This window comes from Parambassis ranga, chromosome 2, assembly GCF_900634625.1.
Source record: "Parambassis ranga chromosome 2, fParRan2.1, whole genome shotgun sequence".
Lineage (NCBI taxonomy): Eukaryota > Metazoa > Chordata > Actinopteri > Ambassidae > Parambassis > Parambassis ranga.
The window spans coordinates 642,919-669,641 of NC_041023.1; the positions used below are offsets into that span (position 1 = coordinate 642,919).

The window sequence follows — 26,723 nt, forward strand, 5'->3', positions numbered from 1 at the left end:
AACATGTGGGACAGCAACACACACAGGACTGACAGAGAGCGCCCCCTGTGGACACTGAAGGAGCTGCAGCTTTTACACCACACAGATCCCATCAAACTGATCGCTCTACGGCGCCCCCCGCAGGCAGCGAGGGACATCCATTCAAACCAATAAAGCGTCCCTTGAACATAAGCAAGCAGCTGATTGGTCCTCAGACAGGTCTGATGACAGGCGTCCTCAGCGTCCTGTCACACAGGTCACCATGGCGTTGCTCCAGGATGTTATATAACTTAATGAGGACCATGCGGCGGCGGCGGCGGCCTGCAGCCTGCAGCCTGCCGGTGCAGCCTGCTCACGTGAGGCCCTGCAGCCTGCGGGGCCCTCAGGAAGCCATTATGTTTTAACAGAGCTCTCTGAACTCAATCTGAGAGCCGTAAAGACGCCGTAAAGACGCCGTAAAGACGCCGTGTGCCGAGCAGCGGCGTGGCGTGCGCACGGACCTCAAGCCGAGATGTTTACGGCCCTCATGTCATCTCACACACACACAGACACACACACACGGACTCACGCACACACACTCCAGCTGCAGATGTTTCAGCTCGCTCAGCTTCCTGTCTCTGCTGCTGGCTCCGCCTCCTGTCTGGTGGAGTCATCAGCGTCCTGGCCCCAGTGGCGTCTTTTGGACGAGCCCGTTGGTTCAGGTTGAGCTTTTGTTTAAATCTCAGGAAAATCTCCATGAGAGCAGAGACACACAGAACGAACGGGCCGACCAACGGGGGGCGCCACAGGGTCCAGCTCAACCCAAACACGCTCCGCGCCTGTTAAAATGGCCGCTGCTCTCTGAGTGGCGGTTCCTCTGAGCGCTCGGCACTCAGCAGGTGTTTCTAATGCACCAAGGTCGTCTCTAATGATGGGGGACAGGCTCGCCGCCCGTCAAGGCCGAGACGCTGCTGGAGGAATATCAGAGGAAGAGACGGAGCAGGCGGGACGGGGCGAGGCTGCACCCGGCAGCTGCCTTATGTAACGTGCTGTGATGGATACCAGCTCTGCAGCTCAAGGACAAACGTCTAACGACTCCTGTGAAACAACAGTCTGACCTTTGACCCCGTACACACTCCTAAAACACAAGCTAAGTGCTACATTTAGCATGCTACCGTTAGCCTCGGGATCGTCTGAACAGACCCTTGGACGTCTCTGTGAAACTCATCAGCAGAAGGACGTCGTCACCGGCCGCCATCAATCCAGCAGCTCATCGCCTCGGAGCCGTCCAGGGTTTCCCTCATCGCGTCCTCCCGGCCGGCCAAGTGAGGGGAATCCCAGACCAGGATGCCGTTCCTCTGGCTCATAAGTCATCCATCAGAGACTCCGCAGAGACGTGGACCGAAGACGGAAACATTCTGAGCACACATCACAAGGAGCCCGAACATGTTCCACCGCCCCGGCAGACGTAAATAATCTGACACATGACGGAGCCGGTCCAACCCAACACACACCTGGAACAGCCGGAGCTCTGAGGACCAGATGCTGGACAGACCCTGACCGTGTTCGACCGTGTTTGAGGACAGAACGTCAAGGACAGACGTCCTTAGAGACGTCCAAACACAGAGCTGCGAACAACAATGAAGAGCCAAACCCCCAGACCTACCACTTCTGGAGGGAGACTCACCGAGGTCTGCAGGCGGCGTGCAGGAAGGCCTGCGGGCGGCGTGCAGGAAGGTCTGCAGGCGGCGTGCAGGAAGGCCTGCGGGCGGCGTGCAGGCAGGAACCGTCCCTAAAGCTCCGGGGCTGAGGGACAGAGACACAAGTATCAATAAACAGAAACTACTTCCTGTTTTACCACGGCGCTGCCCGCCATCAGGCCGCTATGATGTCACACTAAGCATCTCTGCTACATAATGCTCAGCCTTCAGAGTCTGCAGCTCCTCCACACACACAGACGACATCATTTCCTGTCTTTAACTGGTTTCACAAAGTTCACGTCACTGAGGCTGTAAAGCTGCACAGGGACAGACTGGACTGTACACACACACACAACAAAGAGTGACAACACAACAAAAAGATGCTGCAACAATAAAATTGTGTGTGTGTGTGTCCATCCAGCTTCCTGGTTCTGGCTCCACTGAGCGTGCTCAGTCTTATGCAACAGTCCGCTCTGGTCCTGGATCAATTTTCCCCTCAGCTCACACAGTTCAGCCGTTGCCGAGGCGACGGAGCGTAAAGCTTCACTCTGTGGTTTCAGGCCTGGAAAAGTGATGTCATCCAGGACCAGCCGGCGTGGAGCCTGCAGGCCTCAGCCCCAAAGCTTCTATCACAGCTGACCACTCACTCAGAGCTGGATCCAGCGCAATGCATGCTGGGAAGGTTCATCATGCTGCCCAGCATTTCAATCAATCAATCAATACATCATCAATAACCAGAAAAACACTCAAACAAAGAGGATCAGAGCCTCACCTTCATCAGGGAGCTCCTCCGCACCCGCGGGACCTGCAGACAGGAAGTGACGTCAGCGGTGAGAACGCGCGTGTTTAAAATAGTTCCCTCTGACTCTCGGCGGACCCGCGGACCTTTGAAGGGAGCAACTTCCGTCTTTCTTCGGTTTTACTTTATAAAAGCAGTTTATAATCGTCCTGCGTCATCATTTACTCAACAAGTGACTGAATTCGACCTAAAATCGCGCCCGTTCTTACCTGGCAGCGATCTACTTCCTGTTTACCCCGCCGCAAAGCATTATGGGAACTGTAGGTTAAAAAGGTTTAATGCCCGGGTTTATGAGCTACATCGTTAGCATGTATGAAATACGAGGCAGTGGAGACATGTTAAAAAAAGTTATCAAACGTCTTTATTGTGTAAAATCAGAAACAAACATGAATACATTCTTATGTTGTGTTTAAGGCCCCCGCTCTATAATGACGGCCTCTATGCATGAACACAGCTAAACTCCATGACCCCTCCACACGGAGCCATGTTTGGGCCAGGACGATTAGCATGTTAGCTTGTAGCACCAATCCAGGTCTGTCTACACGTTTCACACAATATGAAGTTACACCGAACATTACGAAGCACAAACACCAGACCCATGTCGAAGCTAATTAATCTAATCTAATTAGCATGTAGCCAATTAGAGTTAGCAGGCCAAGCTTAGCGTGTTTGCTAATGTTATGATCAGAAATGTGAGTGGATGTGATGGCTAGCTGGGTCTTATTGCCCAGAGCAGTACAAAGCAGGAACAGTTAGCCTGCTAGCTGTTTTTAGTTTACCAGTAATATACAAACTGTTAGCTAGCTACTTAGCCCTGCAAGTTGTCCACTCAGAGTGTATTTTGCTACATTATAGCTTGCAAGATAACATTAGCGAGTGTTCCACACTAAAGCAAGGCATCATGGGATTTAGCATTAGCATCATTCTTTTGGACTTTCATGGAAAATCCACAGAGGACTCAGAAGAACATCTGGTTAGCTAGCCAGACATTTCACACCTACATATGATGAGCACCTGACGGACTGATGTCCTGGACCTGGATCAGGGCTAGAAAAGAACCCGTGTTAAACCAGCTAACCCTGTTTTGGATGAGTTTATTGTGGTACACAGAGGTGTGCTCGATCAGCTCGCTAGCATAGCGAGGACCAAACGCACTATTAGCATTAGCATGAGGCAGGAAACAGGGGGACCAGCACTGGGAGAGGAGTGAATCTGCACACATGAAAAATCTCCATATACATATAAAAACATTTCTGCTGTGCAAACTGCAACAGTGGAAACTCTGACGTGTCTGACTGACGAAGAACTGTGATACGTTTGATAAATAACATCTCACTCCTTATGAAAATATTGATCCAGGGAGCCAGCTTCCCTTCTGAACACAAATAAACCACACTGCAGCTGATAAATAGAAACCACGAGACGCGCCTGCTATACTCTAAACGCTCTCTTCCCTGACGACTATGACCTGTACATGTGTTTACAGCACTGGGTAACATGGTGGAGGGGGCTCAGGGTCCGTCCGCCCCCTCAGTGGAGGACGCCTGGCGGTCTACCATTTGCCGGGGATGGGCGTTCCACACTCGTACCACGAGACATAGTTGACGTGGGAGTGTCCACCGATCTGTCCGAAGTGAACGGGCTCCTGACGCACGGCGCGGTAGAAACCTGGAACAGGATCCACAGTTTGAGGAGCGTGTAGGCAGCTGACAGTTACCAGGGAATGTGGGTCAGGTCTTACCAGGTCTGGACTGGAGCTGGTCAGCTCTGAGCTGCCGGCCCGTCCGCCCATCCAAGAAGGAGTCCACGAACTGACAGTGGTCCTCGCCAAAGCCGGTCTGATCTCCGATGTTGTAGAATTTTCCTGCGGGGGGAGGGGGGGGGTTTGACAGATCAGATCTGGGGTTCAGGGACACGTGGTCATGGATCTGGTTCTGAACTCACCGTTCAGCGAGTCGCTCAGGTAGATTTTGTACCGCAGTGAGTTGCAGAGCTGCACACCGACAAACTTGCGGTACCAGGTCCTCTTCACGTACTGTTTGCCGTGGCAGTCGGAGTATGAGTCCGTCTTAAAGGGGAACTGAGTCCAGATGGCATCCTTACCTGCAGAGGAGGGTCCACAGTCATCAATACAGCTTTACTGAGACATGAAGACCAGGAGGACACGGACTCACCTGACACGTTCTCGCTCACCCGAGGGTCCGCTAAAGAACACAGAAGAAGAACACAGTCAAACAACATCCAGGTTTAGAGCATGTAGTGGAGGTGCAGCAGCTCCGTACCAGACTCCGTGCTGAAGGACACGGGCTCACTGGGAGGACCTGAGCCCAGCTCGTTCTTCGGCTTCACCTTGAACTCATAACTGACAGACAGAACATGATGAACATGATGACACAGCAGTCAGACACGTGCCGTGTGCCGGAGCTCACCTGCTCTCAGGTTTCAGGTTCTCCACTGCGGTGTGGGTCTGGTTGGTGGTCAGGATGGAGACCTGCTCCCCGTCTGGTCCTTTAGTGGTGGAGATGACTTCATACTCTGAGGAGACAGGGACATGAAAGAACTGATCCCTGGACACTTACACTAACAAACGCAGCCTCAGCTAGGCTAACGCTGCTTGTACTAAGCTAGGATAATGTCTTGGTACCGGTGGTGTCGTTGTCCGTCTTCTCCCAGTCCAGGATGATGAAGGACGGGCAGCCCTCCACCGTCACCACAGTGAGGTTGGAGGGCGCAGACCTGGGTGCCGCCGTCACGTTGGCCTCGCCGCGGTCGTCCTCGGGGAAGTAGTTGAGGGAGGAGGTGATGGAGCACGGCTCGTCCGGCTTCTTGCCCGTTTGGTAGACCACGTGGGGCGCTGTGGGAGGAGCAGGGCAGCGGCTGGTCAGTATGCAGAGTGGATTTCAGCTCCCTGCGAGCTGATTGGATGGAGCAGCTTACCCACGTAACGCTTCTTCCCCAGGGCGTCCACATCAGAGGACGGCTGGGACTTGAAGAGGTCGGACTCCTCCCAGCTCTCCTGACGAGGGGCTGAAAGAAGACGCAGACAAACATGACGCCTGTTTTTACAGAGACGACAGCTGATCGGTGGAGATGGCTGTACCGGCGATTGTCGGGGAGACGGTGGTGGTCCTCCTCCGTTCCTGTTTGGTGGGCTTGGCGGTCGCTGCGGGGACTACAGGCTTCAGGACGGGCAGCTTGTCGGTCTGCTTCAGGTTGTTGACTTTGTTGTCTGAAAAGGCAGGAGGTGAAGGGTTAACAGGGGACAGGGAGCGGGGACAGGGAGCAGCGACGCTCCTTCTTCTTCTGTGGTGGCTCACCTGTGTCTCCAGGCTTGCCCACCAGGTTGGGCTTCTTGTTCACATGAATGGACGGACGAGCCGGAGAGCCTGGAGCAAACACACACAGGCAGCACTGAGAACATCAGCCTGAAACATGAGAGTGTGTGTGTGTGTGTGTGTGAGAGTGTGTGTGTGAGAGTGTGTGTGTGTGTGTGTGTGTGTGTGTGTGAGAGTGTGTGTGTGTGTGAGAGTGTGTGTGTGTGTGTGTGAGAGTGTGTGTGTGTGTGAGAGTGTGTGTGTGTGTGTGTGTGTGTGTGTGTGTGTGTGTCTGTGTGTGTGAGAGTGTGTGTGTGTGTGTGTGAGAGTGTGTGTGTGTGTGTGTGTGAGTGTGTGTGTGTGTGTGTGTGTGTGTGTGTGCAAAGCCTGCAGCCAATTACCCCCCCCCCCCCCTATTTAAGCAGAAGCCAAAATTCCTCACAATCAGGGCTCTGACTGCCTCCAGCTGACGGAGCAGTGCAGAGGGACATGACGGATGATGGAGGTGGAACATGAAACACATGATGGAGGTGGAACATGAAACAGACGCATTCCTCTCAATCAGCTACACCTAAACATGTCCGCCAGCCCCGCTCCATCCAAACATGGCTGCTCGGCGCCGCTCTGCCCTCACAGCTCTGAGCTCATGGCTGCCGCCATGCTGCCGCGTCTGTGTGAGAACGCTACTGCTGCATGCTGGGACCTGAGCGGCCTGTCAGAGCAGACAGTAAGACCACCACCAGCAGGAGCCAACAGGAAGTACCCCCCCCCCCCCCAGCAGCAGCACGAGGAGCTGGTACAGTCTAACAAACCTGCAGAAGCTGAAACATGTCAGACACAAGATGGAGGACAGACTGATGGATGGACGGATGGAGGACACTGAAGGATTAATGCACACAATGATGGAGACACAAACACCGAGACCAGCTGCTGAAGATGCTGCGACTGAAGGGTTAATGATGGACACACAGACACACACAAGGTCTATATGTTACCCAGTCGAGGTCGGGACCATAAGGCCGGTTTGGGCGGGGAGATGCCCCGATGAGGCTGTCCGCTCACTGTGGGGAGAGAAGTCAAGGTTACAGGAGGAGAGGAACCCACAACAGACCAGACCAGACACACCCACACCAGACCAGACCAGACAACCAGACCAGACACACCCACACCAGACCAGACCAGACCAGAGGCCTCAGCAGGCCGCTTCATTCACAACATCCATCCAACAAGCTCCGATCAGAGACCTCTGTGTCAGTAGTGACAGAGACCAGAGGGACTCCGATCAGGATCAGATCAGGGTTCCTACAGTCTACATGTCTAAATAACCCTTAGCGGATCTTTAGACTCAAACTCTCATTTCAAATGCAGAAGTTCAGACAGAGTGCAGGAGGACAGAGGGATGAGGAGGTGCAGGGAGGATTACCCCCGAGAACGCCAGAGGTCGGGGAGGAGTCACTGGATCTAGAGGAGGAGTGAGGCTGTCTGAAGCCGTTAGAGAAGGGAAAGAGGGGGTTTCTGGGTGAAGGCCTCAGGGATCCGCCTGCTGGACTGTAGGGCTGCAGAGGCAGGAGGTGTCTGTGGCCGCCGGGACCTGAAAGAGGAGAGAGAGGAGCAGGGCGGGCGTTACAGTCCGTCTGCTCTACAGACGCCGGCGGAGAAGCGAGCCTGAAGCAGCCCTGAGCGGCGCCGTTAGTGATGGAGCGCTGGATGGATGGAATGAATGACATCATGATGACATCTCAATCTAACACCACGCAGTCATTGAAGCCGCCGACGAGGCGGCGGCCATGACTGACAGATTGTCTGCATGCAGGGTGAGATGGGAGCAGCCATTCCTGTGGATGGAAACAGGAAGCAGCAGAGGCAGCGGCACAGAGCAGCGTGAGCTCATCATTACCCCAGCCGTTAGCTCTGGCCCTCTCATTGGCCAGTGCCGATCTCAGCAGCGACGATCTGTCCTGTGATTGGTCGAAAGCTGTGTGGGGGGGAAAAGAAGGGTGAAACACTGAAAACCCACAGATGGACCACTTCCTGGTGCAGAAACACGTTTCCATGGCAACAGTCTGCAGAGACAAAGCTGTGAAACAGACGACACGTTTTAAACCGACGTTCTGAAGAGGATTACCGGCAGGGTTACGAGGCTTCACCGGTGCGTTAGTGGGCGCCGCAGCAGCCTGCCCACGCAGCGCGTCGCCACTGGAGGGAAATTTAGTGACAGGGGAGGCAGTGAGGCGGGCCCGAGGGGTTCTGGTGGGTGGGAGTGAGGGCAGGGCCGGAATGGGAGGATCCGCCGGAGTGGGAGGATCCGCCGGCGGGACGGTGTTTCCGTTTTCTGGGGCGACAGAGGACAGAGGTGCTGTGACTCTGGACGCTACCGGACGACTCTGCAGAACGACTTGTGGAGGGAAAAACCCAACCACGTCTGCGTCTGAACCGTCTGACATGCAGGTCCGCCATGCAGTCTGACCCACACAGCTGAGGCTTCACGAAGCAGAGGGAAGGAGGAGGAGGAGGAGAGAGGGAGAGGAGGAGGAGGAGGGAGGAGGAGAGAGAGAGAGGAGAGAGAGGAGGGAGGAGGAGAGAGGGAGAGAGAGGAGGAGGAGGAGGGAGGGAGAGAGAGAGAGAGAGGAGGAGGAGGAGAGGGAGAAGGTGGAGGAGGGAGGAAGAGGAGGGACAGAGAGGAAGAGGAGGAGGAGGAGAGAGGGAGGAGGAGGAGGAGGAGGGAGGAGGAGAGAGAGAGAGGAGAGAGAGGAGGGAGGAGGAGAGAGGGAGAGAGGGAGAGAGAGGAGGAGGAGGAGAGGGAGAAGGTGGAGGGACAGAGAGGAAGAGGAGGAGGAGGAGAGAGGGAGGAGGAGGAGGAGGAGGAGGAGGGAGGGAGAGAGGGAGAGAGAGGAGGAGGAGGAGAGGGAGAAGGTGGAGGAGGGAGGAAGAGGAGGGACAGAGAGGAAGAGGAGGAGGAGGAGAGAGGGAGGAGGAGGAGGAGGAGGGAGGAGGAGAGAGAGAGAGGAGAGAGAGGAGGGGAGGAGGAGAGAGGGAGAGAGGGAGAGAGAGGAGGAGGAGGAGAGGGAGAAGGTGGAGGAGGGAGGAAGAGGAGGGACAGAGAGGAAGAGGAGGAGGAGGAGAGAGGGAGGAGGAGGAGGAGGAGGGAGGAGGAGAGAGAGAGAGGAGAGAGAGGAGGGAGGAGGAGAGAGAGAGAGGAGAGAGAGGAGGGAGGAGGAGAGAGGGAGAGAGAGGAGGAGGAGAGAGGGAGGAGGAGAGAGGAGGAGGAGGAGGAGGGAGGGAGAGAGAGGAGGAGGAGAGAGGGAGGAGGAGAGAGGAGGAGGAGAGAGGGGAGGAGGAGAGAGGAGGAGGAGGAGGAGAGAGGGAGAGAGGGAGAGGAGAGAGAGGAGGGAGGAGGAGGGAGGAGGAGAGAGAGAGAGGAGAGAGAGGAGGGAGGAGGAGAGAGGGAGAGAGAGGAGGAGGAGGAGGAGGAGAGAGAGAGAGGAGAGAGAGGAGGGAGGAGGAGAGAGGGAGAGAGAGGAGGAGGGAGGAGGAGAGAGAGAGAGGAGAGAGAGGAGGGAGGAGGAGAGAGGGAGAGAGAGGAGGAGGAGAGAGGAGGAGGAGGAGGAGGAGGAGGAGGAGGAGGAGGAGGAGGAAGAGGAGGGAGAGAGAGGAAGAGGAGGAGGAAGAGGAGGAGGGAGAGGAGAGGAGAGGAGGAGAGAGGGAGAGAGAGGGAGAGGAGGAAGAGGAAGAAGGAGAGGAGGGACAGAGACAAAGAGAAGGGAGAGAGGGAGAGTGAGGTAGAGAAGGAGGAGGAAGAGGAGGGAGAGAGAGAAAGAGGAGGGACAGAGATGAAGAAGAAGATGGCTGTCACATGACCCTCAGCCATGTCTGGTTGGGGGAACTTACTCGTGGTCTCCAGTGACATCATCTCCTCACATCGACTTTCTAACTGGGCTCGCGGCATGCTAACATGCAGCCAATCAGAAGAGCTGCACAGACCCCGCCCCCTCCCTTCAGCTGAAGCAGGTAAAGAGGAGACGCGTTACCGAGTGACACGTGAGGAAAGGTGGGCAGAGGGACAGTTTCCTGCTGGACCTCAGGGGGCGCTGTGGGGAAGAAAACGCTGCATTTATGAGAACAGGAAGAGGAAGAGGAAGAGGGCGAGGCACCTGTGGAGGCAAAGAGGAAGATAATCACCAAAGGAAGTGCGTGGAGCTCCGGGGAAGGCGGGGTTTGTGAGCATGGTGGAGAAAGCCTTTTGAGGGGGGTCCCGTTGTGCAGAGCTGTGACACAGAAAACGTTACTCGTTACTCGTGAAGGCACACGGCGAGGGCCGCGGTCAGAGGCGGGTCTTACCAGGACGAGGCGGGAAGAGGCCGTGATGTTTCTGAAAGAGAAGAACACAACATCACCTCAGAGACACACAAACAACAACAACACACAACAGCAACACAACATCACCTCAGAGACACACAAACAACAACACAACACAACAACACAACATCACCTCAGAGACACACAAACAACAACACAACACAACAGCAACACAACATCACCTCAGAGACACACAAACAACAACACAACACACAACACAACATCACCTCAGAGACACAAACAACAACAACAACACACAACAGCAACACAACATCACCTCAGAGACACACAAACAACACAACACAACAACACAACATCACCTCAGAGACACACAAACAACAACACAACACAACAACACAACATCACCTCAGAGACACACAAACAACAACACAACACAACAGCAACACAACATCACCTCAGAGACACACAAACAACAACACAACACAACAACACAACATCACCTCAGAGACACACAAACAACAACAACACACAACAGCAACACAACATCACCTCAGAGACACACAAACAACAACACAACAACACAACACAACATCACCTCAGAGACACACAAACAACAACAACACACAACAGCAACACAACATCACCTCAGAGACACACAAACAACAACACCACACAACAACACAACATCACCTCAGAGACACACAAACAACAACACAACACAACATCACCTCAGAGACACACAAACAACAACACCACACAACAACACAACATCACCTCAGAGACACACAAACAACAACACAACACAACATCACCTCAGAGACACAAACAACAACACAACATCACCTCAGAGACACACAACAACACAACACAACAACACAACATCACCTCAGAGACACACAAACAACAACACAACACAACAACACAACATCACCTCAGAGACACACAAACAACAACACAACACAACATCACCTCAAACACACACAAACAACAACACCACACAACAACACAACATCACCTCAGAGACACACAAACAACAACACCACACAACAACACAACATCACCTCAGAGACACACAAACAACAACACAACATCACCTCAGAGACACACAAACAACAACAACACAACAACACAACATCACCTCAGAGACACACAAACAACAACAACAACACACAACAGCAACACGACATCACCTCAGAGACACACAAACAACAACAACACACAACATCACAACATCACCTCAGAGACACACAAACAACAACACAACATCACAACATCACCTCAGAGACACACAAACAACAACACACAACACAACATCACCTCAGAGACACACAACACCTCAAACCACAACAACACACAACACAACATCACCTCAGAGACACACAAACAACAACACAACACAACATCACCTCAGAGACACACAAACAACAACACACACAACAACAACACAACATCACCTCAGAGACACACAAACAACAACACCACACAACAACACAACATCACCTCAGAGACACACAAACAACAACACCACACAACAACACAACATCACCTCAGAGACACACAAACAACAACACCACACAACAACACAACATCACCTCAGAGACACACAAACAACAACACAACACAACATCACCTCAGAGACACACAAACAACAACAACACAACAACACAACATCACCTCAGAGACACACAAACAACAACACAACACAAAATCACCTCAGAGACACACAAACAACAACACAACACAACAGCAACACAACATCACCTCAGAGACACACAAACAACAACACAACACAACAGCAACACAACATCACCTCAGAGACACACAAACAACAACACAACACAACACCACCTCAGAGACACACAAACAACAACAACAACACCACCTCAGAGACACACAAACAACAACAACACAACAACACAACATCACCTCAGAGACACACAAACAACAACAACAACACACAACAGCAACACGACATCACCTCAGAGACACACAAACAACAACAACACACAACATCACAACATCACCTCAGAGACACACAAACAACAACACAACATCACCTCAGAGACACACAAACAACAACAACACAACACAACATCACCTCAGAGACACACAAACAACACCACACAACAACACAACATCACCTCAGAGACACACAAACAACAACACAACACAACATCACCTCAGAGACACACAAACAACAACACCACACAACAACAACACAACATCACCTCAGAGACACACAAACAACAACACCACACAACAACACAACATCACCTCAGAGACACACAAACAACAACACCACACAACAACACAACATCACCTCAGAGACACACAAACAACAACACCACACAACAACACAACATCACCTCAGAGACACACAAACAGCAACACAACACAACATCACCTCAGAGACACACAAACAACAACAACACAACAACACAACATCACCTCAGAGACACACAAACAACAAACACAACACAAAATCACCTCAGAGACACACAAACAACAACACAACACAACAGCAACACAACATCACCTCAGAGACACACAAACAACAACACAACACAACAGCAACACAACATCACCTCAGAGACACACAAACAACAACAACACAACATCACAACATCACCTCAGAGACACACAAACAACAACACAACACAACAACACAACATCACCTCAGAGACACACAAACAACAACACAACACCACCTCAGAGACACACAAACAACAACAACACACATCACCTCAGAGACACACAAATAACAACAACACAACATCACCTCAGAGACACACAAACAACAACACAACATCACCTCAGAGACACACAAACAACAACACCACACAACAACACAACATCACCTCAGAGACACACAAACAACAACACAACATCACCTCAGAGACACACAAGCAACAACACATCACCTCAGAGGCACACAAACAACACCACACAACAACACAACATCACCTCAGAGACACACAAACAACAACACCACACAACACAACATCACCTCAGAGACACACAAACAACAACAACACAACATCACCTCAGAGACACACAACAACACCACACAACATCACCTCAGAGACACACAAACAACAACACAACACAACATCACCTCAGAGACACACAAACAACAACACAACATCACCTCAGAGACACACAAACAACAACACAACACAACAACACAACATCACCTCAGAGACACACAAACAACAACACAACACAACATCACCTCAGAGACACACAAACAACAACACAACACAACAACAACAAGCACAGCCACCTACCAGCGGCTTCACCAGAGGGTTCCGCAGCTTGAACGGCTTCTGAGGGTCTGAAACAGGAGAAGTGAGGTCAGAAGTGAGGTCAGACCCAGCAGGAAGTGAGGTCAGACCCGGGAGGAAGTGAGGTCAGAGGAAGTGGGTCCTTACTGCCCATGTTGGTGTTGTGGATGACCGGTTTGCTCCACATTCCGCTGCGGTCATCCTTGTTGGAGCGCACACCGAACTCATACGCGGTGTCGGGCTTCAGGTTGTCGATGACGGTGTCACTGGTTGGGCAGGTCTGGTAGATCCACTTTCTGTTCCTCTCCCTGTAGCGGATGGTGTAGAACCTGGCGAGGACAGAGGTCGGTTTGGATCTACTTATTTATTGGACGCTGAACGCGGCCTGGCTGTGAAGACTCACCCGTCCTCCAGACACTCGTTCATGATGTTCCCCTCGTAGGGCGTCTTCAAGTAGTTTCCCCAGGACAGCAGCACCGCCGTCGGGCTGACGGAACCAATCACCAGGTGGAGCGGCTTCTCCAGGTTGACCTTGCCTGTGTGGACAGGCGGGGACAGAGTCAGACTTCCTGTGAGGAGGTTTAAACCAATCAGGAAGCAGGCGGCGTACCTGTGCAGTGCTTCTTCACATCATTGGCCGGGATTGGCTGCACGGCCACCAGGTACTTGGGCTCAGCATCTGAAAAACAGCGAGGATAGGGCTGAGTGAGTGCAGAAACACGGGAGGAATGCGGCAATGGTGATGATGTCATGCTGTCATGGTGGACGGAACACAGAGGCGCAGATGTGAACGATTACAGAGCCGCTCTGTGAAACACGAGGACGGCTGTCTAAACATCCACACGTGAGACTAATCTGGTGTTCCTATAAACGCCTCTGAGCAGGTCCACTCCAGTTTCACAGGCGCCACAGACCGGGACAGGTCTCAGAGGGACACAAAGGGACCAAAACCTGATGGACAACCACAGAAAGGAGTCACAGAGTACCAACAAACTGATGTAGAGCGACCAGAGGGGTCGAAAAATGCTCACACCGTGACCTCTGACCTCTGACACAGGTCAGGTGATCACTGGAGGACACTGCAGAAGCTTGAGTGCTGCTCTTCTTCATCCCTGGCAGCTGACAGGCAGGAACATGCCCCGCCCCCTGGTGACCTCACTGCTCACCTGCAGCGTTCCTCCACACTTCAGTCAGGGTTCTGTGTTTAAGTAAAGAAAACAGTGGAGGCCCTAAAAACCTAAAACCCTGCAGCAGCGGATTAAAGAGTCAACGCCGCGGCCGCTGCTGACGGATGATCCTCCACCGAGGAAGGTAAACAGGCCGCAGCCCCGCCCACACGCCAACGCTGACAGGTGGCCTCGGGGCATAAACAGCAGCGATGAGAGACGAGCGAGGTAAACGAAGACGGGGTTAAATGGAAGGCCTCCCGGCGGAGCTGCTCCTGCATGTTCATCATCATCCTCAGAGAGGAGCGTAAACACTCGCAGCTCCACCTGCTCCAGCCGGTGGTGGAGGTTTGTCACAGCACAGAGCTGATGTTGACCTCACACAGAGTCACCATCAAACCTGCGTCACAGAGCCGACAGGTCTTTGCATGAAGAGGACAAACGATGGACTGTCCACCAGAGTCCAGCCCCGCTCTGAGGCGTGCTAACAGGGAACACTCAGAGAGCTGCTGCAGTCATCATGTCTCCAGACTGAAGGACGTCTCCCAGCAGCTTCTCCGTCACCACCGCCTGCTGCTGCTGGGATCTAAATTCCTGGCCGAGCTACAGACGGAGGATCAGAACCACCTGCTGCCGCCGCTTCTCACGTTCCTGCAGAAACTCTGCGTTTCCCACGAGTGTGAAACACAGAAACCACATGATTCATCACTTCCTGCGGCGCTCGCTGTCGGACGCGGCGCGGCGCTGCTGGGGGGAAGCAGAAGATAAATCTCACCCAGCTCCGTCTGGTAGGGCTGTCCGTTCTCGGGCAGCTGGATGAACTGCTTGGAGAACATGCTGCTGCCGTAGCCCAGGATGTAGCCCTCCAGCTTCACGTCCGGGCTCGGCCGCACGAACTTCATCACGATGGTGTCGCCGGTGGCGTTGATCCGAACCTTCATGTTCTGGCGGCGCACTGGAGAGAAGAAGAAGAAAGTCAACAAATTAAAAAAACTTTATTTAAAATGATTCTGTAAAGTCTGAATAAATGTTTTTATATCATCTTTCAATAGAACATCAGAGTTCAGTCACATCTGAAGGAACAGAACCTGTTGATCCTGGTCTGTGTTTATGTTTCCAGTCTGGAAATTATCCTCCACACGTTGTTACATCCAGCGCCTCGCTGCCAGACCGTTCTGCTAATTAAGCGGCCGCGCTCACATGACAACAAATTGAAGATAATAACAAGAGAAACTCTGGAACGGAGGCGACCAATCAGCTGCAGGGAGCAGGGTCCGTGTGGTTCGTGTTCACCCACTCGTAACACACGTTTGTTTTGGCTGAAAGAACCTTCCAGACCAAACTCAGGCCAAAGAATCACACACAACACTACAATCCAGGAATCTGGTTCTGAAGCTGCACCGCGTCGAAACATGGGCGGAAAGGCGGAGCTGAGACCACCGGGTCTGAAAGCCTGATCTCTTAAACAGCTGAGTGGGTGAAGAAGTCTGCCCCCTGCTGGACGTTGTCACTTTAAGGTCTGTTTGCATATCGTGTCACTGTTGGTGCTGCCCTCTAGTGGCTAACAAAGAAACTGCATCAACCTTATTGAGACCTGCAGTTTTAACCATTCCTGGAACAGCCACTAGAGGTCACTCTAATTTATGAGTCAGCTTAAGATCTAGCGCCCCCTTCAGCTCGGTGTGAGTCTGTTCTATAATGGTTCAGTCTGTCAGTGATGGTACAGTCCATGGTCTGATGTCAGTCTGAGGTTCTCCCCTCTGAGCCGCAGTTAATGAAGCTGTTTGGCGTCCGGCGGCGGCTCGCCCTGACCTCTCCTCCTGCAGGGTTCACCCCCGACGTCACGGCCCGCTGTTAAAACTTTAACGAGGACAAAATGTTTCAGCGCTGCGGGCTTTTCTCAGGAACTATAAAAACTTTTATTTTTCCAGGACGCAGAGGGCTGACGGTGAGGAGGAGGAGGAGGCGGAGCTTCAGCGTGTTACAGGACACGCACGGTCAGAGTCAGAGTGACCTCCATGTTCTCTGACGTCCTGCACAGCAAAGCTGCCTGAGACTCCGTGTGAAACACACACACAGCTCTGTCTTCGCACCAACACTTCCCCACCGCCGCACAGCGCCGCCGTGACAACACAACACCACACGTGACGCCTCGAAGCTCCGCCCGAACGCCTTCATCAGCGCTCCACATGTCAAACCTCCACAAGTCCTCCCACCAGACTCACTGTACATCCTCCTTTGTGCAGCAGCGCCCCCTGCAGGAGCAACTGGCACCACCTGACCCTTTAAAACAGTCCGCTCAGCATGTTTCCATGGCGACACGGCATGGAAACAACCTCAGAGAAGCCCAGATTTAACTCTACAGACACTCAGTGACCCCGCAGGTCAGGCACACAACATTTATCCTTGAGTTACACTGTAAAAAAGTAGCAGCGCCACCATCAGGACAAGCTTCACTCCTGCAGGAACAAACACTGCAGCACAGCTAACAGCTAAATCAGAAACAGTGAAGCGGTGTGTGCCGATCAGGTCTGATAAACATCCACATAAAGCAGCAGTAAAGGCTAACCCTCTCTCTCTCTGTTGTTCTTGGCTGTCTCTCGCCCCGTGAGGTAATACTCTCCGAGCCGTCACATCAGAGCGCCGTGTCACTGATGAGGGGATTTTAGCGCCTTACATAACTCTTACAGGATCAATGAAGTGGAAAGAAAATGACAGGTCATATCATGACTAAGCCCCGCCCACATCCGGGCGAGCGACACACCCAGCGACGTGCAGCATGCAGCGACGAAGAGCTCAGGTGAGAGCCGCAGGAGTCATGCACAGACGGAGCAGACATTCTGTCACTTGCCTCTAACCCTCTGTGCAGGGACGCCGCCGAGGAGACCCGTCCCTCCCAGCAGGAGGAGGAAGACCCGGAGCAGGAGGAGAGCGGTGCCCGCCATGACCTCTGGCAGCGTGAGGAGGACGAGCAGAGATGAGCAGCGATGAAGACGAGGGTGCAGCTGCTGTGAAGCACGAGGAGCGACCAGGAGCTGGACAACTTCACCAAGCGTCTCTCCCTGCAGACTCAGGACTTGTTCAGCCGTCGGACGTCCTCGCTGTGGAGAGGAGGACTCAAACACCAGCATCTATAGGCTCTGCAGGTGGGCGTGGCCTGGATGACATCACCAACCCCCACAGAGTCCACAGAGTCCACGGGCCCTCCTCCCCCTGCAGCTCCCGGCCCCGCCTCCTCTCTGTCCGCACCTCAAACATGCTTTTTCTGTTTTTTACTCCCCCTGCTTTTTTCATCATGTACACCCCCCCCACCCCTCACCCCTCCTCACCCCTCACCCCCCTCCTCCCTCCTCACCCCTCCCTCTTCTTAATGTGTTGTTTTCCACTTTATGCTGAAGTTACCCTGAGAAGAAACAGAGCCCTGCTGCTCTGAGGGGTGTGTGTCTGTGTGTGTGTGTGTCTGTGTGTCTGTGTGTGTGTCTGTGTGTCTGTGTGTGTCTGTGTGTGTGTCTGTGTGTCTGTGTGTGTCTGTGTCTGTGTGTGTCTGTGTGTGTGTGTGTCTGTGTGTCTGTGTGTGTCTGTGTGTCTGTGTGTGTCTGTGTGTCTGTGTGTGTCTGTGTCTGTGTGTGTCTGTGTCTGTGTGTGTCTGTGTGTGTCTGTGTGTCTGTGTGTGTCTGTGTCTGTGTGTGTCTGTGTGTCTGTGTGTGTCTGTGTGTGTCTGTGTGCAGCACCATCACTGCCGTGTGTCTTTGCAGTTGTTTTGCTGCTTCTTGTGACTCCCCCCCCCCCGGGCCCCTGCGGCTCACTCAGAGCCAACTGTGCTACAGTTGTGTGTTGTCACTACATGTGTGTGTTGTCACTACAGTTGTGTGTGGTCACTACAGTTGTGTGTGGTCACTACAGTTGTGTGTTGTCACTATGTGTGTGTTGTCACTACAGTTGTGTGTGGTCACTACAGTTGTGTGTGGTCACTACAGTTGTGTGTTGTCACTATGTGTGTGTTGTCACTACATGTGTGTGTTGTCACTACAGTTGTGTGTTGTCACTACAGTTGTGTGTTGTCACTATGTGTGTGTTGTCACTACATGTGTGTGTTGTCACTACAGTTGTGTGCTGTCACTACAGTTGTGTGCTGTCACTACAGTTGTGTGTGTTGTCACTACAGTTGTGCTGTCACTACAGTTGTGTGTTGACACTACAGTTGTGTGTGTTGTCACTACAGTTGTGCTGTCACTACAGTTGTGTGCTGTCACTACAGTTGTGTGTTGTGATATCGTCACTTGTGTGACGCTCTGGTTCGCTCGGCTCGATGAGCAGCAGCTGGATGTGGAGGACGTGGGCGGAGCCTGGCAACAGGAATGACAGGAATGAAGATCAGCTGTGAACGTTAACGGCTTCAACAAACGTCTGTCAGCAGACGGCTAATAGCGCACAAACACACACATGAAACAGTGTGTGTGTGTGTGTGTGTGGGTCAGTGAGGCTCGTTGCACGTGCTCACAGACCACCTTGTGAAACCAGAGCGTCCTGGCGGCCCTGCCGCTCCTGGACATCACAGAGACTCCACCCGCATCACAACACATCCGCCTACTTCACACGTGCTGCTGGGAACAGACGCACGGCCAACATGACATGTTTTCTCCGAGCTGGAAGGATGAAGAGGAGGAGGAGGAGGAGGAGGAGGGAAACCCAGAGCCTGGCTCTGGACTCTGTGGATCCAGCACGTGGCGCCGCATGCGACGGCTGAAGGAACCTTCAGAGAGCTGTCAGTCAGACGCTCATCAGGCGGGAAACCACAGCCTGAGGAGGAGAGGCTGCCTCCAGTGGCCACCTGCAGAACTGCAGAGTCACAGTGAGCTGGTTCATGGTCAGGATTTAACCCGTTCCTGTTTTCAAACCGCGTTTAGTCCACTGAACCCTTCAGCTGCACATCGATGCCTCGTTCTGTTGACATGCCCTGATCTGTCGTCAGCCATCTTGTCAGCTTCCACTGTAGGCAGTCCTAGTTCATTCTATACTTTTAACCCTTTTAGCCCCCTCCCCTTAATCACCGTGATGCTAACAAATGCTAACTTGTGGCTACTTCTTTACTTAGTTTGGTCTCATGTTAACCAGACCTGCACGTTGTCAGTGTATCTGCCACTGCAGACCTCACTGTGTGTTTGTCGTGTTTAACCCCTGCTCTCTCTGTGTGTTTGTTGTGTTTAACCCCTGCTCTCTCTGTGTGTTTGTTGTGTTTAACCCCTGCTCTCTGTGTGTTTGTTGTGTTTAACCCCTGCTCTCTCTGTGTGTGTTTGTTGTGTTTAACCCCTGCTCTCTGTGTGTTTGTTGTGTTTAATCCCTGCTCTCTCTGTGTGTGTTTGTTGTGTTTAACCCCTGCTCTCTGTGTGTTTGTTGTGTTTAACCCCTGCTCTCTGTGTGTTTGTTGTGTTTAACCCCTGCTCTCTCTGTGTGTTTGTTGTGTTTAACCCCTGCTCTCTCTGTGTGTTTGTTGTGTTTAACCCCTGCTCTCTGTGTGTGTTTGTTGTGTTTAACCCCTGCTCTCTGTGTGTTTGTTGTGTTTAACCCCTGTTCTCTGTGTGTGTTTGTCGTTTTTAACCCCTGCTCTCTCTGTGTGTTTGTTGTGTTTAACCCCTGTTCTCTGTGTGTGTTTGTTGTGTTTAACCCCTGCTCTCTGTGTGTGTTTGTTGTGTTTAACCCCTGCTCTCTGTGTGTGTTTGTTGTGTTTAACCCCTGCTCTCTGTGTGTTTGTTGTGTTTAACCCCTGCTCTCTCTGTGTGTTTGTTGTGTTTAACCCCTGCTCTCTCTGTGTGTTTGTTGTGTTTAACCCCTGCTCTCTCTGTGTTTCTCACATCCCTGCTCAGCCTGGTGCATGTGAACACAGAGAGGACACAGTGTGCAGATGAGAGGAGCCAGGTCCAGGTAGGATGATCAGGTTTTCAGCGAGCTGGACGCAGTGGAGCGGCAGTAAAGAGTCCGACAGCTGCGAACAACAAGCTCCAGCACGCCGCTGCCAAAGTCAACACTCCTCCTCTGCTGCTCGCCTCAGCCTGTAAACATCAAAGGGCCGGCCGGCTCCAGCGCCGCACTAATTACTGCAAACACACAGCAGCCCGAGGCTCAGCGCTGCCGCTGATAATTAGGCTAACGATGCTAATGCTGCCAATTAGGCCAGCGAGCCACTGAGGCCTGAAAGCAGCTAAACTTTAATGGCATTAGCACAGCTGCTATTGATGCCATGAATAATAAAACTTTATGCTAGCTGTAAACAAAGTTATTTTCATCAAACTTTCCATAAAGACTGAACAGTCTCTTCTCGGAGGCTTTTATTCTGAAGGTGAGCTGCAGCTGTGTGTCAGGAGGTGTGAACAGATCGGGTTTCTGTGTCCTGATTGATTCAGCAGCTGCAGATCTGATGTGAAATTGTAGAAGCGACCTGAATTTTCACTTTAATATTTTCACTGTGGACACTCTGTGCCGCCCTCAGCTGTTCCCGGGAAAACAGCGAGCTCTTTAACCAATCAAAACGTCTCGCGCTGCCAAAGCGGCGGCGTTGATTCAGCGCGCCAGAGCCCACACAGCACCTGCATCGCATCACAGTGATGAGCGCTGAGGCCAGAGGAGAGAGAGCGGCAGCACAATGCAGCCTTTGTCTGGAGGAGTCTTCCCACAGAGCGAGCGGGGTCCAGCAGGGGTCCAGCAGGGGTCCAGCAGGGGTCCAGCAGGGGTCCAGCAGGGGTCCAGCAGGGGTCCAGCAGGCAGAGGCTCTCAGGCCTCCGAGCACTTTACAGCCTTATTAATGTGAAAAGACCCATTAAATGAATCCTGCTAACCACCCCTGACTGATGAGCTTCATCTGGACACGATCTGAGGCCGAGTGTGTCCCGCTACACAAACACACTGATGCACCGCACAGCAGCTGTCAGCAAGTCAAAATACCGTGACATGAATGAAGCAGCTAGCTGTTTCTGCTGTTTGTGCTAAGCTAAGGTATACAGTGGTTCATGAGCTCCTCTGCTAACAGCCAAGCTAGCTCCAGCTAGCTGTAATCAGGTATTTTTGGGGGGGGGGATCAAGCCGAGTCAGTGTAGATTCTGATGTTAGCTTGTTTGCTAACTTGTGCAGGGTTTAACGCTCTCTAGTCCACAATCTTCCTGCTAAGCTAAGACATCCTGTCACTGAATGAAGCTGCAGTCTGTCTCCACCTGCTCTCTGCACCTCTGTCTCATTCCACCATGTGGCCGACCTGTCAGGAAGCATCAGCGCTCCCTGACGCCGGCTCTCAGGTGGGTGCTGGGTAATGAGGTAATTACCGCAGCGATTCTTTGGTATTTCTTTCCGAACGCCTTGAACGGATTCCCAGAGACACGTGGAGCAGCAGCCAGAGCTGCAGATGAAATGGCAGATCAGACAGAGGAAAGTTCAGAAGCACAAAGACTTCTTCAGTCCCGCTCTGCGCAGCGTTCAAGGGCTGCTGGGAAACTGGCGCGCAGACGGGGGAAAGGATGACGAAGGCTCGGCCCTGCGGACGAGTCGGTTTCTGAGGTTGACCAAACTTATTTGGAACGGAGAAGGAAGGCAAACTCTGGAATTAAAGAACCAAACGGAACCACTTCCAGCCTGACCGAGCACAGAGGACAGATTATCACAGCGCAGCTTTAAATAAACGTCTCCTGATTGTTTACATCAGGCTGCCTTCAGTTACTGTCCACAGAACACAGCCGCCATCTTTAACCAATCAGAGCCAACCGCCGAGGCTCTCTGAGAGCTAGCACGGACCAGTTAGCATGTCTGTAGGGGGTTGTTGTTTTCTTGTTTTTACTGACATTCACAGTGTTATTGTAGCTTCAGCATGTCCCCGCTCAGGACGTCCTGTGACTGCTCGGCTGAAACGGCTTCAGACAAACAGCTTCATAATGCTGCATGTTTATGAGGCCACATAAAAATATCTCAAAGCTGCAGCTTCCTGTTTGCCTCCAAACACCAAGGCTACACAAACCTACAAGCTAACAGCTAGCAGGCAGAGCACAGCATGCAGCTGCAGCGTCAGAGCGGGCGGTTAGAGCAGGATTTATGTTCACGGGTTTACTTCCTCGTAGCTGCAGAAGACAGAACCCCTGAATAAATCCTGACTCCTGTTAGACCCGGAGGAGGCTCCGGCCTGGAGGAGCAGACCTCTAATTCCTCTTACAGAGCCATAAATCAGCTCCATCCATCACGTGGAGGACTTTTCCACTCTGGAAGTAGTTCAGTGGGTTATGTAGGTCACTGGAGGTTGTTTTATCACCTCGATCTGCCGCCGCAGACGCACCATAACAAATGTGCGTGTTTGCTGGTGAAGGTAACCTCACCTGAGCTCATGCAGAAGCACACTCCGCCTCCTCCGCCGCCTCCGTCTCCACCTCCTCCTCCTCCTCCTCCTCCTCCTCGTGCAGTGATTCGTAAAGTGTTTGCAGATGTCGCCTGCGCAGGCCAACGCCACCATGTCAGCTCCCCCACTTGGAACGTCTCAGGTTTGGAAAGCAGAGCGGAGAGGAGGATGGCTTATTTTCCATGCCAGCTTACATGAAGAACAGCTCCGTGAGGCCCCGGCAGGAGAGGGCCCGAATAATCCCCCCCCATCCAGCTGCTGCAGAGGAGAAGGAAATCCCCCAAACTTCTGCTCACACAGATGTGTGAGGACGGATCTGTGTGCATTAAAACAAAGGCTGAAAATGGCCTGAACTCAGTGAGTGCGCCTCACTGTTCATGGAAACACAAAGTCCACACAAACAGATGGAAACAAACACTCCGAGCTCTCACACAACCTTGTTGTTACTGTAGCACTGTGTGGTTAGCTTAGCACAGCGCAACAGCCAGGAAACAATGAAACAAAGCACATTAAACAGTAAGCTAGTCACCATTAGAGCTCAGTGTGGTCATTTATGTTAATGCTAATAGCTGCTAGCCTAGCACACCACAGCGGCTGGGAAACGGATGATAGGGCAGGTGTAGCTCTAAAGCAGCAGCTAGCATACAGCTGCTTTTAAATATTTTCATCTAGTCTGACAGAGTTAGCGCTAACATGCTAGCTGTTTGAAGCTAGCCGCATTTGCTTTATTTTAACTAGCTGCTAGCATGTGTGCTAACCGCCGTTTTAGCACTTACCTAACGCGCAGGTGCATCACGGAAGCGTCTCCGATTGACCCCGCCCACGTAACCCCCCCTCCCCCTCCCCCGTAACCCCCCCTCCCCCGTAACCCCCCCTCCCCCTCCCCCTCCCCCGTAACCCCCCCTCCCCCTCCCCACCGACTGGCCTGACGGCCCGCGCAGTGACGTCAGCGCGCGGTAACTTCATCCCTCCTGAGAGAAGCAAAGCGGTGTTTGGTGAGGTCATTACGTAACTGACGCTAACGGCCTGTGACAGGCGGCCTGTGTTTCCCATTAAGCCCGCAGACTTCCTCCTCCTCCTCCTCCTCCTCACGTACCTGCAGACAAAAACATCCTGACGCAGCCAGCACAGCGTCAAAGTGACGTCATCTGTTAGCCACACACAGCCACCTAATATTACACAGCTTTTATTGATTATCTGGAATAGATCATTTATTTATGGAAGTATTGGAATTATTTCTACATTATGATTCATATTAGAAATAATAATTTGATGCTTTTATATATTTATACATTTGTCTCCTCTGATGTTACATAACTGTGTCTCGTTTCCATGGCGATGACAGCAGCCGAGGATTGTGGGTAGGAAAACAAAGAAGCCTGAGGAAGCACCTGAGTGCTCGGCGGAGCGGAGAGGTGATGAGGCCGCCAGCACAAACAGCTTATGTAACCCACGGAGACGGCGTCCCAGAATCCCTCACAGCAGCCGCATCACATGACCAGCCTGCAGGGGTCAAAGGTCGACCCGCCGTCATCATTGGCACTGTGATCAGATCTGATCAATCGAGCTTTCCCATCATGCAGCTGTGCTGCTGCAGCAGAGACGTCTGACAGCCAATCAGACGCGTTTATTTTGTCTGCGCGCTCTGTGACGGTGTCAGCTTTCACTTCCTGTCAGCGAGCCCGGGAAGAATCCAGAAACACGTCTGAGCATAACAAGCTGATACTGGAATCATGGTCGCCATGGAAACACGTCTAACTTCCTGCTGGTGGCGCCGCAACACCAGAGTTACACAATCAGACACACAATCCAACAGCAGGTGATGAAGAGATCTGTCATCAGCACGCACACACACACACACACACACACACAAACAGCTGTCCGTCTGTCTGTCAGGTGATGAAGACTACAATCTGTCATCAGCACACAGAGACACACACACACACACACACAGACACACAGACACACACACACAAACACACAGACACACACACACACACAGACACACACACACACACACACAGACACACACAAACACACAGACACAGACACACACACACAGACACACACACACAACACACAGACACACACAGACACACACACACAAACACACAGACACACACAGACACACACACACACACACACAGACACACACACACAGACACACACACACAAACACACAGACACACAGACACACAGACACAGACACACAGACACACACACACACAGACACACACACAGACACACACACAGACACACAGACACACACACAGGACGTTTTGTTGTTGTTTATTAAAAACATTCACTAACTAAAAAACTAAATTCTAAATACAAGTTTTATAAAATATTTTTATAAATGACAGAAAAACACAAATAAAAAAATAAACACATGTGATGAAAAGACAAGAAGGAAGTAAAGTTTCTACAGTATGATGGAGGCTGTGTCCGATCAGTCGATAAATAATCACTAAACACCAATCAGAGCCCTCCCCTCCTCTACCTGCAGCTGTCATCGGGTTGTCATGACGATGAGTACGGTGTGTTCACTGACCCGGGTCACATTCCTCCGTCTGACAGCGGCTCCTCCTCCGACCCATTCACAGATCAGCATCAAACACAACAAGCAGCAGCTCTGTAAACCTGGTTTATTTAGAAAAGGTGGATCCATCCCAGAGCTCTGACTGACAGGCAGCAGCCACACAGCACCGGGAGCTACATCCCAGAACTACGGCTGACAGGCAGTACACACACACACACCACCACGTCTACAGGACACATCGTCTACACCCCGCCAGGAGTCCTTCACCAGAGTCATCATCAGCAGTCCCGTCTGTCCACACAGTGAGACCTCCTTCATAATGTCTCAGAAAATAGAGGACGTATGAGGACCAGGCTGAAAACAGGGGACAAACGTCCATGACAGCAGCAGGTCAAACACGACACAGAAACACTTCACAAACACGCCTACAGCAGCGTTAAGGACCGGCGCTGTCTTCTGACTGGACTCTGTGTGAGACTGTAAACATTGCAGAAGCAGCTGATTGGATGAACACGAAGCAGGCGGAGGAGTTCAGATTCGAACCGAAGGTGCGTCACGTCCCAGAGAGGCTAACAGAGCGTGAAGGCACTGACAGGGGCGGCGCTGCCCGCCGTGACGCAGACAAGTGTAAGACAGAGAGGTACGCAGCGGGGGGGAGATGGCAGGACATCACACACAGGAGCAACAAGCAGGAGGCAGAGCGTCGTCACGGTGACCCCGTCCTCCAGGAGTCAGAGCGTCGTCACGGTGACGTCACGGTGACTCTGTCCTCCAGGAGTCAGAGTGTCGTCACGGTGACCCTGTCCTCCAGGAGTCAGAGTGTCATCACGGTGACTCTGTCCTCCAGGAGTCAGAGCGTCGTCACGGTGACGTCACGGTGACCCTGTCCTCCAGGAGTCAGAGCGTCGTCACGGTGACCCTGTCCTCCAGGAGTCAGAGCGTCGTCACGGCGATCCCCTCCTGCAGGTGTCAGAGCGTCGCCACGGCAACCCCCTTCTCCAGTCAAAGGCAGCGTCCTGCAGAGACACAAAGAAACGTCAAGTGCGTTCAGCGACTTCAGAGGAGACACCATCTGGAGACGGCGGTACCTGGAGGTCGGCAGCCGGTGCCCGGTTACGTGGTGGAGCTGCCTCTCCTCTCCAGGTATCTGCTCCATCAGAGAGAAAAGTCATCAGTGTGGAGGAGACCACAGAAAAAACACAAGAAGGAGGAGGAGGAGGAGGAGGAGGAGGAGGAGAGGGAGGAGGGGGAGGAGAGGGAGGAGGGGGAGGAGAG

At 52.5% G+C, this 26,723-nt stretch overlaps 2 protein-coding genes across 2 annotated transcripts; both read right to left on the minus strand.

Moving 5' to 3' along the window:
• Positions 1-2,877: 2,877 nt before the first annotated feature.
• LOC114431610 (target of Nesh-SH3-like) lies at positions 2,878-26,604 on the minus strand. Its single transcript, XM_028399168.1, has 20 exons — positions 26,537-26,604; positions 26,325-26,464; positions 19,228-19,377; positions 18,819-18,884; positions 15,314-15,493; positions 13,983-14,051; positions 13,776-13,908; positions 13,520-13,701; positions 13,376-13,422; positions 10,110-10,140; positions 5,775-5,843; positions 5,558-5,686; positions 5,395-5,484; positions 5,102-5,311; positions 4,887-4,992; positions 4,740-4,819; positions 4,632-4,661; positions 4,402-4,560; positions 4,199-4,321; positions 2,878-4,125 (listed from the first exon to the last, which is right to left on the minus strand). Exons 1-20 carry the CDS (start codon positions 26,602-26,604, stop codon positions 4,010-4,012), a joined length of 2,178 nt encoding a protein of 725 aa, XP_028254969.1. The 3' UTR covers positions 2,878-4,009.
• LOC114432048 (uncharacterized) lies at positions 7,002-8,232 on the minus strand. The gene is made up of 2 exons (XM_028399820.1): positions 7,669-8,232; positions 7,002-7,362 (listed from the first exon to the last, which is right to left on the minus strand). The coding sequence occupies exons 1-2, from the start codon at positions 8,213-8,215 to the stop codon at positions 7,130-7,132; spliced, it is 780 nt and encodes a 259-aa protein (XP_028255621.1). The 5' UTR covers positions 8,216-8,232; the 3' UTR covers positions 7,002-7,129.
• Positions 26,605-26,723: the final 119 nt, after the last annotated feature.

Bases quoted from the DNA above. Each gene is read 5' to 3' on its own strand.
- LOC114432048 (XM_028399820.1), bottom strand. From the start codon at position 8,215: ATGTCAGACGGTTCAGACGCAGACGTGGTTGGGTTTTTCCCTCCACAA. The intron at 7,363-7,668 runs GTAATGATGAGC...CTCCTCTTTCAG, and splicing joins GGCCAGAGCTAACGGCTGGG to GTCCCGGCGGCCACAGACAC.
- LOC114431610 (XM_028399168.1), bottom strand. From the start codon at position 26,604: ATGGAGCAGATACCTGGAGAGGAGAGGCAGCTCCACCACGTAACCGGG. The intron at 13,702-13,775 runs GTGAGTCTTCAC...TGTCCTCGCCAG, and splicing joins AACGAGTGTCTGGAGGACGG to GTTCTACACCATCCGCTACA. The intron at 4,820-4,886 runs GTGAGCTCCGGC...TCTGTCTGTCAG, and splicing joins AACCTGAAACCTGAGAGCAG to TTATGAGTTCAAGGTGAAGC.